This window comes from Zonotrichia albicollis, chromosome 11, assembly GCF_047830755.1.
Source record: "Zonotrichia albicollis isolate bZonAlb1 chromosome 11, bZonAlb1.hap1, whole genome shotgun sequence".
NCBI lineage: Eukaryota > Metazoa > Chordata > Aves > Passeriformes > Passerellidae > Zonotrichia > Zonotrichia albicollis.
The window spans coordinates 17,295,243-17,314,719 of record NC_133829.1 but is presented as its reverse complement, the minus strand read 5'-3'; the positions used below and the strand labels follow the sequence as shown (position 1 = coordinate 17,314,719).

Below are 19,477 nucleotides of genomic sequence, written 5' to 3'. Positions count from 1 at the left end.
ACCCTTCCAACCCAAACCATTCTGAGATTTTGTGGGTGCCAAACACAATTCATCAGACTTTACTTCTACCTTGCACTGGCACTTACAGTACACAACACCAGAAACACATTAATTTGGCCTCAGATTTTCACTTGAAAATGTAAAGCTTATTGCAAAGGGGTAGATTTTATCAAGGAAAAAAGTGGAACAGCATAGAAGTGCTGAGTAAAATTCAGTGCCTGCAGTTGCCACAGGTGAGTGAGTGTGAGAACAGCTGCCAGTGCCCAGGTCAGCAGAGGCCATGGCAGCACAGCCCAGAACACCTCCCAGTTTGTGAGTAAGGAACCTCAGAGCTCATCTGCTCCCAGGCTGAATGAGGCTGGCAGCACTGCATGAGGTGCTCTGGGCAGAGCAGGGCACACAAGTGCTGTGCAGCAATCAGAGCTGCTGAGATTCCAGCAGCACTCAGAGACCTGGGCAGGGAGGCTGCTGCCCACAGACCCATTCCAAGGAAAGCAGAACTCTGTGAAACGTTAATTAATGCAATGAACCTGGGGAAACACCACAGCTACCAGCAAAGCAACTAAAGCACAAGGCAGCACTAATTATTACAGCAATCAAAGCAATAAATCAAATATTCTGAAGAGAATGTTTTCACTAGCCTTTGATTTATGCCACAGTGAGAAATCCCATTGATGCCCTGAACACAGCTGGGCAGAAGCAGATGGGAAGTGGTCAGCAGCACAGGGAAACTCCAGAATTGCTCAAAAGCACCTTTTGTTGCTTATTTCCATCCATTTCATGCACCCTCGATGGTGTTGATACATTATTGGTCCAATCTGTGTGAGCTCCTCCAGCCCATCCCCAGCACTTGTGGCAAATCCGTGCTCACACTTGACAGTAAAGTCACGGAGCTGTGATTTTATTGCTGCTCTTATCACCACCATTATTATTAAAAATCAATCATGGAGATTGTTCAGCAAAACACCCAAGACCAGAATGGACTGCTGTACACCTAACAATTATCAGCACATGATCAAATCCATATGGTGTAAGGAGGGATCTGTGTCCCTGCACTGCTTTTGGCACTTTCTCTAATTTATTAACAGGAGCAGAAACTTCTGCAGTGAGAAAATGAACTTGTACCACTGTGAAGGCTGAGGCAAACCTGAAGCACACAGCAGTGACAAACCCTTGGCATCCTGATGGGATTTGCCATCTCATCTCTTATAAAACACCTTTTAACCTGTCAGTCTCCTGACAGCTTTTACTTGTCTCTTTCTTCTACATTTCATTCCATAATTTTTAAAAACTGGCAGCTTCTGTAGCCTCTTACCAAAAAAAAAAAAAAAATCAAACCACATTTTTAACCATTTTCCTCTATGCCTATTCTCTGAATCCAGAGCTAATCATGCAGTTCCCCAAGGAAATAAGAATCTCTAAAGGCTTGTGTATTGGTCTCAACACAATGCTCATTTGATTTTATATATATATTTATATGTAAAATCACACATTCATGTCCAAAAATGTCCTAGCAGAGGTTAATAAAGCAAAAATCTATGAGGAGATTGAAGTATCTGATGCTCTTGGTTTCCATCTGCCTCTCTCACACTCACACTTTGACATTTTTGCTTTAGTAAAGTATTAAGTTTTTGTTTTGTTCATGCAGAAGCCAAAAATCACTCTTGGAAAATAAGACAGTAGAAACTGTTATCCACAGAAAACAAATGCTGCAAACAGTTTCCTGCTGCAACAGGGGAAAATATTTTACCTACATGTACTCATCATATTTTTCTCTGACAAAAATGCTCAGCTTCTATAGACTCCAAGAAAGTCCCAAGTCTACTGGCAAATTCTGAACGTTTGACAAGCACAATTTGAGAAAGCCTCGTGGGGAAGCAGTGATTAGAGAAGGCAACTGGCAGCTGGGAAGCCCACGCTGAATTCCCAGTTTCATTACTGATGTCTCTGGATGACCTTGTCAAGTCATTTAATGCCTTTCTGCCTGCCTTTCCCTATCTGCAAAATGCTTAGATAAACACCTCCCCTTTGGAAACTCTGTAAAATTGTTTATTTTGGAAATAGTTCCTTGGATGTTAAACTGGCTCTCGGGTGCAGCATCAGATGAAAACCACAAGGGCCACAGGACATAAATGTCAATCTAATATTTTCTAATTAAACCATCTAGATTAAAGCATGCAGATTAAACCATCACAGTTTAATAGGTTAACCTCATCCCTGAAGGTTTTATTTCAGATGAGACAGTAGTTATTTAATTTTATTTATATCAGCCAACGCAACAACATCAATGCAAAGCATACCAGTAAAGAAAAGCAGAAAAAAAATTGCCATAAACTTATTTTTTCTGCTTAATTTGATTATTTACCCAAGTTTCATCTTGGTCAGGTGTATTGTATTGCAGTGGGCAATGCACAAAACAGGGATTAAAGATACTGGGATGGCTGAACTCATGGTGAGGGGCATCCACCAGCCCATTTGGGGTAGTCCTGAATGGTGCCAGGCTCCTCTGGGTCCCCTCAATTACCTCACCCAGCTCTTGCACATTTTTAATGTTAATGGGCCAAGGTATGTACTATAAATGGAATATCAAAGTGCAGTCATGTTACCATCACTCCTTGTCCAAAGGAAGCATAGCATTACGTCGTTGTAAAAGCATCTAATAGCTGAAATGGGGAGGAGAGTGCAAGTTTGATTTATTAATCCAGCTGTTTGCTCAGGCTGGCTAAAACCATCATACACACTGAAACAGCTTTTTCGACAGACCTCAATTCAGGTACCACAAAAACCCCTGTGGCAACTTCAGGAAGTGAATGCGACCAAGAAATGGAAAGGGAATTGAGAGTGTAGGACAGCGTTTTTACAGGGACTTGTCACTTTCTACCTGAGGAAGAATGCACGCTGACATCTTGGCCAGGTTCCACGGGTATGTCACAGGGGCAGTGACAGACATCGAGAGCTTCACATCCTCCTTCTCCTCCTTGCTGCGCAGCGCCGACCGCGCTCCATCACGCCACAAAATGGCGGCCACGGCCTCCGCGCGCCTCTTTCCCCTCAGCGCCGACAGCCGGACCCGCCACATCGGCACGGCCGGGGGCTGCTTGGGAGCAGGCAGAGGATGTAGGAACACTGCCCTTGGAGGGGGAGAGAAAGAAGACGAAAAGGAAAGAGAAGAAGAAGAAAAATAAGAGAGAGACAGGGGCTGCGCGGGGTAACGCTGAGGAGAAAGAACCGACCGCCCCTCACGAGGCTGGGTCGCCACAGAAGGTGCGGCGCGAGCCCCCGCGTGCCTCGCGCTGATTGGCCAACAATTCCCGCCGCTCGCCCTCTCCGTCTTCCTATTGGCTGCTGCTTCCCGCCCAGCTCCCGCGCGCTGCCCGCCGCCGCCCCTCAGAGCCCTCACAACCCTGAGTCCCCTCAGAGTCCTCAGCCCCTCAGCGCGGAATGGCGGCAGCTGGCGGCAGTCGTGCCTCCCAGCCTGGGCTGGCTTCGGCGCCGGGCACCGCCGGCGACACCTCCCTCCTCGGTAGCGCCACAGTGTGGCCCTTGAAGCGCTACGCTCGCTTCCTCCCCCCGAAGGACGGTGACGATGAGGGGCAGGTCACCTCGTGGAAGGTGCCGGCGGCGCGGGGAGGGCGCTGGGATGGTGTGGGGTGACTGACTCTGCTCTGAGGCACACTCGAATAAATGAGGTCTTTCAGGTGTCTTTTTGCGAGTCTAGAGCTAAAGCAGGAATCGGGAGAGGTTTTATTTCATGAATTATTAATGACGACACATCTGAGTGTTAGTGGCCCACTTTTTTTTATTATTTCATTCAGCAGTAACCTGTGATATTAAAATCTAGAGATGAAGGTGGAAGAATCCAGAGGGTTGTCCCAAGTAGTTAAATCTGTATATGGAGGTGTAATTAGTGAAAAAATCATTTAATGTGCCTTCTGTCTGTGGGAGTGAAGGGCAAGTTGAATTAGTGAGATATGAATTACACACCTGGCTTTTAACAGCAACTTTTGAGACCTTTTATTTGGCACTAGAAATTGGAATTGTAGATTCTGTGCTTGCAGAGCCAGATTTTCCTTTGTCTGTCTTTTTAAAGGTGTTTGAATCAAATGAAGAATCAGGCCCTCTTGTCCTTACCATTGTGGAGTCTGGCCATTTCTTTATTTCCCAAGGGCAAACAGTGCTGGTAAGTTTGTCGTGTATAAAGAACATTTTTCCTTCATGTTACCATCAGTATTAACTTGGTTTCTTTTCTCAGCTTCATCTTCTCTCCCACAGAGTAGGAACTGTCAATTTTGTTTTGCTCGTGGTAATTCTCATGTGCTGTTTTCCCTTTACATTTATCAGAATAATACTAAATGCAGTATTTCATGCTGAGGATTCACATTTCTTCTGCTGTTCTAAAAATCTAGATGAAGAGGTAATGCTAAGTGTTGATGATGTTGAAAGATATTTGGGGTTTTTTTTATGATTCTTCTAAGAAAACAGGAAAATTTCTAAACACTGTTTGGAAAGAGGTAAAACTATAATTTGCTAGATGGTCCAGCTGACTGCTTGCCAGTGACCTGCTAGTATTTTGATTTGACAGTCTGGTTTATCTGGTTTGGTATTTTCTATGCTGGATGATGAGATTTAACATACCACATGAGATCCTTGGAGACAAAATCCAAACTTGTGTCAACTGGTTTTCCTGTAGCCTGCACTTGCTTAACCATACCCAGCTACTAAACTAAAGAATTCACAAAGACACCAAAAGGAAAATTCTGTCTAGAAGGAGTGGGTTTGGTGCTCTGACACAGAAGACCTTGTGGAAGGTGGAATTAAGTGTGTTCATTGTATCACCAGTACTCAGTGTGATAACGAGGAGAGCCGGCTGATAAATGTGTTAGAGAGGTATTACAAACCACTGGAAGATGCTGCAGTGTAAAGATAGCAAAGCTTTTTTAACAGCATGTATAAGAGACTGTGTTGCAGCTTTAAATATGTATAAGCTTATAAATTAGTTTGTACTGTGCCTCTTAAAGGGTCATAAACTTATAGAAATTTAAGTGTAGGGCAGAACCATGGATACCCTTGAATTTTTTAAATTTTTGTGTGTTGGAAGCATTGAATAGTTAATGCATGAGCTAACAGAGAGCTGCTACTGGGGATGGCCCTCAGCTCATTTAGTGAGGACAAGGTAAAAAGGGACTGTGGAAAGTATTTCAGCAGTTGTGTTGAATAAGAAAAAGGAAAGAGGTTTTGAAAATGTGGATGGAAATGAGACTTCCTTATTTTGTTGAATAAGAAAAAGGGAAGAGGTTTTGAAAATGTGGATGGGAATAAGAGTTGCTGCCATCCCTTACCCCATTCTGCTTGGAATGGCTCAGTGCAGGATGCTCCTGTTCCTGTCAGTGACCAGTAAGTGGCATTCCCCTGGAAGTCCTTGAGATAACCATATAAAAGATAACAGCACTTCTGATAACCAACCCAAGGGCAGAAAAGGCACAACCCAGAGCTGCAGCCCTTCAAAGGCTTGGCTGGCAAAGGCTGGATCTGGCAAGGAACAGGACAGATAAAAGTGTGCTGTGGGGAAGGATGGGGGATCAGAAAAGCTGCTAAAAACTTGGCTGAGAAAAGCACTTTCTTGCAGCTCCTGTGTTTAGTGGCCACTGAAGCTTTCAGGCAGCTGCTTTGCTTGAAATGCCAGATGAGGAATTTCTGGGATGTAGCAGGACTGTTCCAGCTTCTGTGAGACACTGAGATACTGTGGGAGCCATCACAGAGTGCAGGAGAGGTGGAACAGACATGCTTGGTAGATGTGACCAAAATATAGCACTGAGAGTTCAAAAGAAAAAAAAAAAAAAAAGTTGTTTTGGTTTGTTTCAAACATTAATTTTGGCAACCTTAAAGCTGACAGACTGACATTTAGAGTTTGTTAAAGAAAAGTTACATCAAGTTGGTTTTACAGCCTGTGGATTGCTTTGGGTGCAGCTTTGAGCAGGACGTTTTGGGCTGGTGGCACAGGTGTGTTGTGTGCCTGCAGGGCTGAACTGGGGGGACTGGTTCGTACTGGGACTGTGGGTTTCTGAGACTGGAGCAGCTGCAGTCCTCCCACTCATCCTCTGGAGCCTACCTGAGGGGCTGAAACCCCACAAACACCCCCTGTGCTCGTGTTCATGGGATCCCAGCAGGGTTTGGGCTGGGAGGGACCTTGCAGCTCCTCAGTGCCAGGGGCAGGGACACCTGCACTGTCCCCAGAGCCCCAGCCAGCCTGTTCCCACTCCCAGGGATGGGGCATTTGGCAAACTCCTCCCTGAGATAACAACAAACCACCCTGCAGTGCTGCTCAGGCTGTATTTTGCTGCAGAAATCATCAGAATTGGTTAATCCCAGTGCTCCATCTCCCTCCAGTGCAGCTGTCAGTGCTGTCACAAAGCTGTCACAACATTTAAGCTGGCTTTGCACGACCAAGTGGAGCCCGTGCCTGGAGCCTGTCACACTCCAGCTCCACTCACTGGGGCTCCATTGTGCTGCTCTGTCACAGGGATCCTGCACAGCTCCTGCTCCACAGGGAGTGCTGCAGCTGCTGGCACGATGTCACTTGTGCTGTCACCTCCTCTGGCTGGCCTGGGCTGTGTCCCTTGCATTGCCAGGGTGTCCCCCACACCTGTGTGCTGCCTTACATTGAAATTCCCTCTGCTGTGCTCACAGAGCTGCATCCTTCAAACTGTTGCTGCCTTGTCTTTTGATCTCTCTCCTAATCCCTGCTTTGATGTGCTCCAGGCTCCTGGTTTGAGGGAGCTGGGTAACAATTATTGGAGCTTTGTACCTGTGCACAGGAACAAGATCTGGGTCACAGGGACATTTCCTTCCCAACTGCAGAACTTCAATTTTTGTAACATTTTCATTGATGAATAATAAAAGGATTTCTTTTTCTGTTTTTCACCATGAACAACATTTGCACAAAACTGAGAGTTGTGAAGAAAAAATTCTGTTTTCAGTATCCATAGTAGGAACAATACTATGGATTCAAGTGGTTCTGACTGCTATCAAAATATTCTGCCTGTGATGGGTGTACTTACATATTCTCTAAGTCCTTTTAATTTTATTGAAGTAGGAAAGTTAAGAAACCTTTTCCTCAGGGCCCACTGGCTCTTTTATGATCCGTTTCTAAGAACAATATTTATAAAACAGCAATAAAACACTCACATATCCTAACAACTGTTGTTTATAATAAATACAGAAACAACTGTTTTCCTTTTGAAATGCCATCTATTCTTTGTGTAATGGAATGAAGAGGAGGTAAATGGAACTTCAGAGCATGGAACATAAAAATCTCTGATGTGTAATGCAAATTAAAGAGTGTTTTGATTTGTTTTGTTTTATTTTATTCTTTTTTAAACCAAATTCTTCATTTGGAATTAAATTGCAGAATGTATTTTGAGGAGCTGTTTTTGCTGCACTGTTGTCTAACAAGAATGCATATTTGATGGTAGAAAAACCTCATTCTTGTCTAGTGTAGTCAATGGAATTTTACAGGAATATCTCCACAGCATCTCTGGTAATTTCTGGCCATGCTCAAGATACATCATGTTCCATTTACCACAACTCTTATTTCCTTTCCCCTCTCTATCAACACATCATGGAAATTATATTTTGGTGTTTTATTCAGTGCAATTATTTCTGGTGCTAGAATTCATAATATCCTACAAATGAAACAAATTGAAATTGTGAAGAGGACTTACTTAATAGGATAAAATTAATCCAGAATAATTGATTTGTGACCTGATCTTTTGAAGTGTAGACTGGATGTCCTCAGTGCCCTCCTGCTCCCCTCATGACTTCCAATAAGCTTAGGGTACAGTAGATTCTCCCTCATTAATTAGGCAGGCATTCAGCAGGCATCCTCATGTTCCTGATGCTCTCTTTGCAGGGCCTGAAACTCAGGCACCAAATTTTGCAGATGAGATTCACAGCAGTGCCCTGGGCAGGGCTGCTCCCTGTGCAATAAATGAGGGCTCCTGGCAGGGAGCTGGGCAGTGAGCAGGGTGTTAATGCTGCTCTGTGGTACAGCCACAGAAGGTTGTTCTTTTATTGAAGTTTTGTTGGCTTATTCAGTACCACAATTGCAGTTCAACAACCTTAATTTCAGGTTGTTTATTTCAACATGTGCTGTTGATGTGATTGTTTTGGACAAGCTGAGAGTATCCTTCTACATCAGCCTTCCCATTTCTGTTCATGTCAAGGGCTCCTGCTCCTTCCTTTTCTCTTGCCCCAGTTCTCCTAAACCTAAGTGTGATGGTGTCCACAGGGGTCTTAGGATGAGGGAAGAGACGAGGATTTGACTCCATGTTTCAGAAGGCTTGATTTATTATTTTATGATATATATTACATTAAAACTATGCTAAAAGAATAGAAGAAAAAGTTTCCTCAGAAGGCTAGCTAAGAATAGAATAGAAAAGAATGATAACAAAGGTTTGTGTCTCCGACAGAGTCCAAGCCAGCTGACTGTGATTGGCCATTAATTCCAAACAACCACATGAGCCAATCACAGATGCGCCTGTTGCATTCCACAGCAGCAGATAATCAATGTTTACATTTTGTCCTTGAGACCTCTCAGCTTCTCAGGAGGAAAAATCCAAAGGAAAGGATTTTCATAAAAAGATGTCTGCGACACCTAAGCTCTTAGAATGTTTATTTTTTGAGATTAGTGATGTCTGTTAATGAAGCATATTCACCCTAGAGTTTAATGTGTGCTATCAGTCTGGGAAGTACAGATTTTCTACTGAGAATGAAAGAATTCATTACTGGGACACCCTGAAGAGCTTCAGCCAGCTCAGCCCTGAGCATCCAGATCCCCTCTCTGTGTCACTGGGAAAAGATCCCCAGAACAACTCAGGCTGTCACTGAGGTATCAGGGTGTGTGCTGAGGTCCGGGCTGTGCCATGCAGAGCCCTGTCCTGCAGGCAGTGTCTGCACTTTGGCCACAGCCATTCCCTGCCTTGTCCCCTCAGGGCTGGCTCTGTGTGTGCTGCATTCCCTCCCTCTCCAGCCTCCCTGCCTGTATGCACTGTTATTGTCAGCTTGGACATATGTATATATATATATATATATATATATATATACACGTATGTGTGTATGTATATGTATATGTGTGTATCTATATATGTATATATATATGTGTGTGTGTATATATGCATATGTATATATATGTGTGTGAGTATATATGTATATATATATGTGTGTATCTATATATGTATATGTACATATATGTGTGTGTGTATATGTATATATATGTGTGTATATGTATATAAGTGTGTGTATATGTATATATATATGTGTATATGTATATAAGTGTGTATATATGTATATGTATATATGTGTGTGTATATGTATATATGTGTGTGTATATATATGCATATATATAGCAATATATATATGCATATATATAGCACATATATATGTGTGTGTGTGCATATACGTATATATGTGTGTGTATATAAGTATATGTGTGTTTATATATGCATATGTTTATATATGTGTGTGTATGTATATGTGTGTGTGTATATATGCATATGTATATATATATGTATGTGTGTGTATATATATGTGTGTGTATGTATATATGTGTGTGTGTATATGCATATGTATATATATGTGTGTGAGTATATATGTATATATATATGTGTGTATCTATATATGTATATGTACATATATGTGTGTGTATATGTATATATGGGTGTGTATATGTATATAAGTGTGTATATATGTATATGTATATATGGGTGTGTATATGTATATATGTGTGTGTATATATGTATAGATGTGTGTGCGTATATATGTACATGTGTGTGTATACATATATATGTGTGTGTGCGTGTATACGTATATAGATGTGTGTATATATATATGTGTATATATATACACTTGATTAGAGTTTAAGAAGAAAAAAGGGTTTTTTTAATGTGTTTTTAGCTTATATACTTTTAATAAAGTGTGATCTTAAGTTATCAGTTATATTACAATAATGTATTAGTCCAAAGCAATTAGCGTTAATATAACTAAAAGTTTTTATAAAAATTTAATAAAATATGTATATACATTTATTTATATACATAATTTGACTTATAAAATTTTCATGTATTTTTTAAAATCTATTTTTATGCTAACAGTTTGGGTTTTTTCTTTGCTATAAATACATTTTAAAATCATTAATTACTCTTTCTTCTATTAATGAAGAAGTTATTAATGAAGACTTTTTAATTTTTAAATAGAAAACTGCTTATTCTAGGAAAAAACTGTAAAATGGCTGATGTATCAAGCCTGGTGTATTTGGCCTTAAATACTGGAAATAGCTACAAAAATTTCCATTTCCAGGTGTGTTACAAGATAATAATAAAGACTGGAATGAAATTATGTTGGAAGTTTAATTTTCACCACTTTATTCTACGGTCATTAATGAAGAATTTGTACTTTTTAAATAGAAAAATGCTTATTCTAGGAAAAATTATTAAGAATACATAACCATTTTATATCTTATTAAAACAAAATACTATAACATAAATAAAAAGTAATAAACATCTAAATGTAAACAAAAATATCATTTTACAATTTAATCCCAACTTCAACCAAAAAAAAATGAAGTAGCAATCCTGTGTGAAGAACACCTATCAGTGTTGAGACCTCCCTAAAGAAACAGAGATAACTGACAACTAAAAACTAGAAAAAATCCCCAGAGAAAAAAGAAGGCAAAAAACCTCAAAAATCCCTACAGACTAGTAAAAGAATTAAAACCAAAACTAAGAAAGTCAATTTTAGAGCTGACCTCATCCTTCTGGGGTTTAGTTTGTCTTTTTTAATAATGGTTGTGATTTAAGGGCAGACCAGATCATGTTTGTGAGCAAGAAAAAGCTTTTCCTCCCGAGCTATTGTTTACAGAGAGTTTGTTTGGAAACATCTGGCTCGTGCATGAGTGTGTCCAGAGAAGTGATGCAAAATGCACAAATAACATTTCTTAGCTACAGAGTCATTTTCTGTTCAGATAGGCTTGCAGTCTACCAAAACTTAGATAATCTATCCCTGTGTTGTTTAGCACCACAGGGTTTCTAAATGCTGCAATAAAAAATATTCATAAATCACACACAATACCTTCCAGCACAGCTCCCAGCCCTCGTTACACAGCAGGTTTTTGAATGCTGAAATGTGAAGTCAGAACAAAAGTATTTCCCAGGCAGTGCAGGATCCATGGCTGTGGGGCTGGATCAGCATTTCTGGCTCCTGCCTTGTGGCAGCTGTGGTCACATCTTCCAAAACATTTGGGAAACATCTTGCTTTGTTTTCCCCTTCAGCTTAATTCCACTCAGTCCTCCCTCTGAGAAACTTAGATTTTGGTCACAGATGTGGGGAAGAATTTTCCTTTGCCCCACTTTTGTTACAATTCAGTCATGGAGAACTACAGGGGTATGTGCCTGAGTGAACACTGATGACCAAACTTAATGAAATGCTGCTGTTTCTGTCTTTACATTTGGGCCCTCGTGTCCCTGTCGAAGGAAGGGGACCAGGACACCAGTTGGTTCATCACAGGCCTTTCAGGTCCGGTCCAGTCCTGGTCCCTCAGGTCTTTCTGGTCCAGTTTATTAAAGAAAGTATCAAACACTTATACAGCAAATAATAAGCTTATGAATATTCTGTAAGCCAAGCAATCTATTGGTTAAACTATAGCATTAACTCATCCTCATTCCTTAGGGGTTACATCTCTCTTTTCTCATGTCTTTTTCACTGTTTGTTATTATACCACAGCTAGGCCCAAGGACACTGCTATCTGTGCAGGTGCAGGACTTGGAATTAGCCATGGTTTTGTACTTTTCCATTTTCTAGCAGCTAAATTCCCAACATGTCCCTGCCCCGTTCCAGGCTGCGTTTTGGGGATATTCTGATTAATCTCACACTGCCCTCTGGCTTTGCCCTGCCTGGCTGGCTCAAGGGAACAGCACCGGCCGCTGCTTCCTTGCTCTGCAGCCTGGTGGCAGCACGAGTGCAGCAGGAACGCTGCTTTTCTGTGCCATCGACACACCCAGAGCGTGTCCAGGGTCAGTGCATCACCCGTGTAATCCCAAATTCCTGCCTTGCAGCTCCCAGGCCCTGCCCCAGCACAGATCCTCCTGCCTTCGAGCAGGCAAGGGACACATTCCCTGTGTTCTTCCCTTTTGTGCTCTGATTCATTCACCTGACTCCACATGCACTGCCTGGAGTGCCCCAGGCCAGGCCTGGAGCACCCTGGGACAGTGGCAGTGTCCCTGCCCATGGCAGGGGGTGGCACTGGATGGGCTTTGAGATCCCTCTCAACCTATACCAGGCTGTGATTCTGTGAATACAGGGACAATGATTTTAAAAATATAATGGTTAAATTTATATTTCAGTTAAATCAAATTTGGGGGTTGGAGTTGGGTAATCAGGAGTACATAAATAAAAATTCCAAATGCTGTTTTTTCCCACTTGTTTTACCTCAGGACACATAAAAGAACGTAGGAAACATCAATAAAATAGTTAGTAGGAAAATTAAACAGTGAGTGCCTTCTATAATTTATTTGAAAACAGTTATTATTTTAAGGAGACAACATTTGTTCAACCTTCATCTCCAGTGAAAGGAAAAACACTGTAAAACCAGACTGAATATGGGAATAGCTATATTTAAATAAACAGTTGGTGTGTCTCCAAAACAGAAACTACTTGGAATGAACAGAAGCACAAGTGGCCACAAGTTGAAGTGGCCTAGGGAGGGAATGGTTTGGAATTGCTTCACTGACAGCATTTGGGGCCTGGTTCAGCCTCTCCCCATTGCTCTCCAGGTGACCTCTCCCTGTTGCTCTGACCTTTAGGCCTTTCCTGCCTCAGGGCACTGTGAGTGTGTTCAGTGCAGGGACACCACAAGGGACTGGCCCTCGTACCTGCTGTCAGCACCTGCTTTTGCAGCCCTCAGGGCAGTTCCTCTCTCCCTCTGAGCCCAGCTCATTTGGGAATGGCATTCCCTGCTGGCTGACATTCTGGAGTCTGTCACAGCAGCTGTCTGCCATCCAGTCTGCCTTTGCTTCAACTCTTCACAGGTTTTGAGAGATTCCTCTGGGAAGTGCAGCTAAAAATCCCCATGCAGTTGGTGCATGAGAGTGTAGAGGCAGTGGCAGCACAGGAGAGCAGCAGTCCCTGAGGTGATTCCTGTTCCACAACAGAATGGCAGATGGTTTTGCAGCCTGGACCCACCTAACATGGATGGTGACTGTGCCAAACACCATGGGCCTTTAGGATGGCCCTTAGGACCCCTTGCAAGCAGTCTGGGCTCAAGCCCTTTGTCATTGAAATTATTGTGAGTTTGCATCAAACGGGTGCCTGATTTCCTCGTGCCCTAACACTGATTATTTGTTTCGGTTTTCCCCTGGACTTAGCTCAGTACAGGCTCAGAGTGCCTTGGGAGACACAGGCCGTTGCTTTGCAGTTGTTTTTCACTTTCCTGAGGTGTTTTTACAGGAGCTGAGCAGCCTGTCGAGTCTGAAGAGACTGACAGTGATGCAAGTGGAGTATAAAAACATCTTTATCCAATTAAGGAAGCTGCTGCTGAGCTCCCTGAGTGCCACCTGGAGCCGGGGCCTCGCTGGGGCTGGGATGCAGCGGGGCTGCGCCATTCCCCGGCTTCGCCTGCCCTCTGCTGCCCTCCCGGGCAACTTCAGCGCTCACAGCTCCACTCGCAGCTGCTTTATTCTGCCTTTCAGGGGCTTCCACAGCATGCACAGATGTAAATGTACAGAGGGATGGAAATCACAGCATACTTCCACAGTGCTGTTACTGGATTTAATCCCTGGAGTGGTGAAACTTCCACAGTGCAGCTGTTTGACAGCTCCAAAACTGCATAGCTGCAGTGACTGATCCTCATTAGGGCTTTAATTACATCACACAACTTAAACATGTGCTCCTGGGTGCTGCTGTTTGTGGGCCACTGTTTTGTGCTTTATTTCAGGAAGGCTTTTCCCTGATCGATTCCCACAAGTGGCTGAAGATAGTGAGGAGAGCAGATTGCCTGCTGCTCCAGGCACAGGCCAAGGTGAGCTGAGCTGCTTCCAACATCCCTAACATGTAACAGAGATGGAGGAAATCTCTCCCTTTTAGCTAAATTAACTAGAAGGTGTTATAATTACCTATGTAAATTAGAATATTTTTTTTACTCTAGATACTAAACAAGAATGGATTAAATATTGATATCTTTTATAACTGCTAATATTCAGTTTTTAGACTGCTCTCTGAGAGTTAGCTGCTAAAACAGCCAGACTGGTTTTATTTCCCACTCTATCTGCCATAGCTAACAAAAAGATGAAGCAAATCTTTTCCAAGATTCCTCTGAGTCAGACTGCACTTCAGCAAACAAACTCGGTAACCAAGCAGTAACTGAGGCATTTTGTGGCCCCTGGCACAGCAGCTGCAGGGTGGTGGTGAAGGTGTTTGGTACTCAAGGAAACAAAATGGACGTAGGTTTCTGGTCAGCCACTCAGCTCTCCTGATGGAAAGTGGTTGGTTTGCCTTTAAGTAATCAAACAGCACTTTTTTCTTACCAATTCATGTAAAAATCTCAGGGTTTTCTGTTCTTTGATGAACTCTGATAATCTGTGAGTATCTTCATGTTTTAAATTCATGGGTTATGCCTGAAACCAAAATACCTCTGCACTCTGCTTTCTATCAGCTTGTTAAAAACCTGGCAAACCTGAAGGCAGCTGGGGCAGGAGTTAGTTCTGATGAACCTGCAGTGCCAGTCCCCCAGTGCAGCATCAGGGGATTCTGCTGCTCCTCACCAAGACAAAACCAACGTCACACTCAGTGCCAGGCTCCAGCACAGCTCTGAGGGGCACCTCAGGAAAGGAGGAATTTTAACAGCCTGAAATTAATTTGCTGCATCCCAGTGTTTACTTACCATAAATCCACACAACTTCAGCTGCAGTGATTTTACCACACAGCTTCTCTACTTCGTATCCTAACAGTGGATGCAGCTTCTGGGCTCATCTTTATGATAAATTTCTGGTTTATCTTGTATTCCTTTTTTTTTGTAAGGCATTAATACTGCATTTGCAGTGCAACTTGCTCATCACTTCAAATATGGCTTCAGTAGGACACTGTGGCTCTTAGCCAGCACAAGATTAATCTTCTTAATAATTTTGCAAGAAATAATTTCCCTTCATATTGTTTTCCTTGAGCTCATCCCCCAGCCCAGCATGGAAGAGGTACAAATGTAATGATTCCATGACATCAGGGGTGTTTAATACTTGAGTTTTTGTGTGGTTCAGGTGTGACTGCCCAGGCCTCAGTTTATGCTATAAACCTTGACATTTCACAGCTCTCTTTCCACTAAGGAACAATGTTTAATTTTCAAAGTCCACTGTTGTTTATGAACTGCAAACTGAAGTATTTACCAGTCCTTGTGAGAAACCCAAGGGAGTCCAAATAGTCCAGCCCCAAAATTAATCTGGGGATCTAAACAAGCAAGTGCTCTTTGAAAGTGTCCTAAGGACACTCCAGCCAAGTTCCTTTTGTGAAATCAGAACTCACCTGCCTGGCACTGCCTGGCTCTGGGAGGCTGCCCCAGTTCCTTAATTAATGAGGGCAAATCCAGCTGGGCACTGGCAATGAGTGCCACACTTCACATTAGTTTGACATTTTTCCCTTTAGAAAAGCACTGAGCCAGGCTTTTGTGCTTACCCTGCCCTAAAAATCTTTTTATGGGATTCAAACGTCTTCAAGCAGCAGGCATGTAAACACAGGGGCTGTCAGCAGGAGCTGCCTCATCTCTGAGACAGGAGCTTTAAAGTGAGAGGTGTCCTCGTGTTCCAGCAATGTGGGATTAAAATGGGCATTGAAAATGGGGCTGACACTGGAATCTCAGGAAGATGAAGACCTAAATAAGCCAGACTGGGCCAAGGAGAATTTGCTGCTTTTCTTGTACTTTAGGTTTTTTTAAATTGAAATTTCAAGATCAAACCGAAAGTTCCATTAATTCACTCTCTGAACACTGAATATGCACCTCCCTCACGTCAGCTCAAGGTGCTCAGGCCAAGCTTATCACACACCAGAGACTCCATCCCCATTTCAGGGCACTTTGCTGAACCTGGGGCACTTATTAAAAATACCAATTATGGTACAGCCCAACAACCTACTCTGGGGGGTCAGAGCTATCTGGCAGTTTTCAATAATTTTTAGTAGCATTTCTCTCTTTGAAGTAATGCATTGAATTTCCTGCACTCCTTTCAAAGTGCCAGTTTCTGTTCAAGGAACATTTAGGTGAGAGCCAAAGTGAATGTGTTGGTTTAGCTCCATGCAGGAGCAGGCAGACCAGGAACATAAATCCTAACTGGAACATGCATTCCCAGAATTGCTAGTCCAGATCCAGAGTTAACTTCTGCTTACTCTTGTGTCATTTTTTGTCACAAATAACAGTGCAGAGCTGGTGCATCTTACAGAACAGTACCTGCAGCAACAATAAAACTTAATTTTCCTGCTGAATCCTGGCAAGGCTTGCCCACTTGGCTAAACCTTGAATTAGTGACAGGTGGCCTTGCATCACTCACCCTTTTCTTGCATATTTTTACCTGATTTTCAAATCAGCAATCACAGTCTTCTGGCTAAGCTGCTGGGAAAAACTGAAAATACAGCAATTTGTTTTTAAATTGGCACAGTTATCCACAAATCTATTGCCTTGTTCCCAACTCCAACAAGCATGGATTTACTCCGAGCAGCTGGAGGGGGCTCCAGGCTGATCTGCTCTCCCGTGTTCCCAGCAGAGCGAGTGCCGCATGTTCCGCGTGCAGTTCGGAGGCAGCTGCAGGGAGGAGGTGCAGGAGCGCTGCAGCAGCTGCGTCCACAAGCTCAGGCAGTTCCTGCCCGTGCAGGGGGCTGAGGAGCAGAGCCCCAGCCAGGACAGCCAGGCCATGGACACCGAGCACGCAGTAAGTGAGCACACACACCCAGAAGCATTCACCTCGTGTGAGGAGTTTCTCACAGCTCTGAGACTGCCTGCATCAAATGGGAGTTGGGAAATTGGACAGGGCAAAAAATGATCAGAGCCACCAAGTAACCCTGGCTCCTGGCTCCTTTCTGTGTGTTCCTGCTTTGCAGTGGCAGTAGCTGCTACAACTGCTTATTTACAATTTAACCTAACCTGGCACATCTCAAAGCCATCTCAGGAGGAACAGAATGTTTCCCCTCTCCAAGTCCTGAGATAACTGGAAAAGGCAGAGACAAACTGTCGCAGACATTTCTTCATAGAAATCCTTTCTTTGGGATTTGTCCATCTTCTGGGAAGCAAAAGGCCCCAGAAGAAGAATGTAAACAAATTGTTATCGGCTGTTGTGAAATGTGGCAGGTGATCCTGTGATTGGCTCATCTTGCATGTTTCCAACTAAGGGCCAATCACAGGAGCAGCTCAGGGGAGATTCCCTGAACACAGAACTTTGTTATTCATTCCTTCTATTCTATTCTTAGGATAGCAGCTCTCTGCAAGCTCTCTCTTTATTCTTTTTAGTATAGTTATAATGTATTATATATCAATAAATCAAGCCTTCTGATCAAGGAACAAGATTCTCGTCCTTCTCTCACCTCAGCGACCACATCAGGTTGCTGTAATAACAAACAGCATTTTCCAGGGTGATTATTCCAAAATCTCTGCTCTTTGGTATTTGGATCCATGGAAAAGAAGCAGTGTGCTCTTGTGAGCATCCATCCAAAACATTCTTTGAAGTTACTCCTAGGAAGTTGTTTGTGACTTCAGTTTAGCCATGAGCTAACAGGCCTGTAGTTAAACTGTCATGTCTTTCATTTTTAAAGACTGGAGCAGATGTGCATGCAGGTTCCATAAAAAGATGTCATTTTACTGCAGAAGGTAGCTGAGCACATTCCCTTCCCGTCAGTGCTAAAAATGGAACTGCTCCCCCCCTGCACATACCCACACTCTGCTTGGTAACAAGCCCTTATTTGCATTTGGTATTTTCTAGCCAGATGAGCCTCTCCCAGACTCCTGCACAAGCCTTGGAGAAAGAAGATCTGTAGCACAGCTTGCACAGGTAAAAAACAAACATCTCCTGTTTAGAGTCTGTAACTGAGCCTGAGAATGAGCTGTCTCAGATTCCATGTGGGAAATGCCTTCCCTGAGCATTGGGATGCCATCATCTACACCAGCAAAACACTGGGTCTGTGTAATGATCCAGAGCCAGGGAATCAGCAGCAAAACAAGGTGTTGGGTGGTGTAATCACCCCATCTGAATAGGAACAAATGACACACTGAGAGCAAAGAAATACCCAGAGGCAACATCCAAATGAATGGCTCTGGCACTGGTTTGACTCTGCAGATCAGAGCTGAAGCCTGCAAATATCAATCAAGGAATCACAGAATATCCCATCTGGCCCTGCTCTGGCAGTGAGAGCCCATTCTCCTTTGTCCCCAGTCCCTCTCCAGCTCTCTGGGAGCCCCTTTAGGCACTGCCAGGGGCTCTGAGGTTCCCCTGGACCCTTCTCAACCCCGACCCACAGCAAAGCATCCCCCTATTCCATGGACAGCTTCACTGAGCAGTTCTGGGTAAATACCTGAAGTCAACTGTTGCTCATTTACTGGAATTCAGGCCAGCGCAGAAGCAGGTGAGCAGAAAACTCTGCTCTTTTCTGGTTTTGTGCAGTTCCTTCTCTGTGTCTTCCTTACCCTTCTTTCATAGCCACTGGCTGAGCACAGAATCCCAGAGTGGGATGGACTGGAAGGGACCTCAGCGGTCACCTCATTCCAACCCCAGTGCCACAATGCCCAGAGTTCTCCCATCACCATGGGAAAAAGCTGGGAGAGGGGATTAAACAGGGGTAAAAAGGAAATTTTAACATAAAAGCCCCATACTTCTAAAAAACATTTGGCTAAATGCAAAGCTTGCAAGTGCACGCTTGGTTATCCCCACACATCCATGTGGCAGCAGGTACAGCTCATACAGAGTGTAGTGATTACAGAATGGATACCCAGCAGGAACCACAGTACCCAGGAAATTCCATTTCCAGCTGAAATAATTGCAGTGTAAAAGCTACAATGGAATCACACCTGAGCATCAGAGAAAAGCTCCCACACAGAGAAGCTGTCTGATGGCACTCCAAGAGCACCAAACCCTGCAGCACCAGGGGGGCTGGGCTGTGGCTGTGTCCCTGTGTCCCAGGCAGCAGCAGGAGGGCTGGGCTGTGGCTGTGTCCCTGTGTCCCACTCAGGGCCCCGTCCCACCTTCCATTGGCAGTGGGTGCTGCGGCAGCGGCCGGAGCTGCCCCCGGTGCTGCGGCCGCCGGCCTGGAGCGCCCGCGAGCTGGGAACCTTCATGCGCCTGTGCCTCATGGACCAGCACTTCCCTGCCTTCGTGGAGGACGTGGAGAAGGAGCTGCACAGGCTGGCCAAGGAATGAGGCACACCTGGCACCCCAGCTCTGCTGATTAAAGGTTCAATAACAAT

At 43.7% G+C, this 19,477-nt stretch overlaps 1 protein-coding gene across 1 annotated transcript; it reads left to right on the top strand.

The window, feature by feature from the left end:
• The first annotated feature begins 3,441 nt into the window (after window positions 1-3,441).
• Window positions 3,442-19,474, top strand: REC114 (REC114 meiotic recombination protein). The gene is made up of 6 exons (XM_074549625.1): window positions 3,442-3,612; window positions 4,091-4,180; window positions 13,985-14,068; window positions 16,791-16,955; window positions 18,000-18,068; window positions 19,269-19,474. The coding sequence occupies exons 1-6, from the start codon at window positions 3,442-3,444 to the stop codon at window positions 19,428-19,430; spliced, it is 741 nt and encodes a 246-aa protein (XP_074405726.1). The 3' UTR covers window positions 19,431-19,474.
• Window positions 19,475-19,477: the final 3 nt, after the last annotated feature.

Bases quoted from the DNA above. Each gene is read 5' to 3' on its own strand.
- REC114 (XM_074549625.1), top strand. From the start codon at position 3,442: ATGGCGGCAGCTGGCGGCAGTCGTGCCTCCCAGCCTGGGCTGGCTTCG. The intron at 14,069-16,790 runs GTGAGCTGAGCT...TGTTCCCAGCAG, and splicing joins TGCTCCAGGCACAGGCCAAG to AGCGAGTGCCGCATGTTCCG. The intron at 18,069-19,268 runs GTAAAAAACAAA...TTCCATTGGCAG, and splicing joins CTGTAGCACAGCTTGCACAG to TGGGTGCTGCGGCAGCGGCC.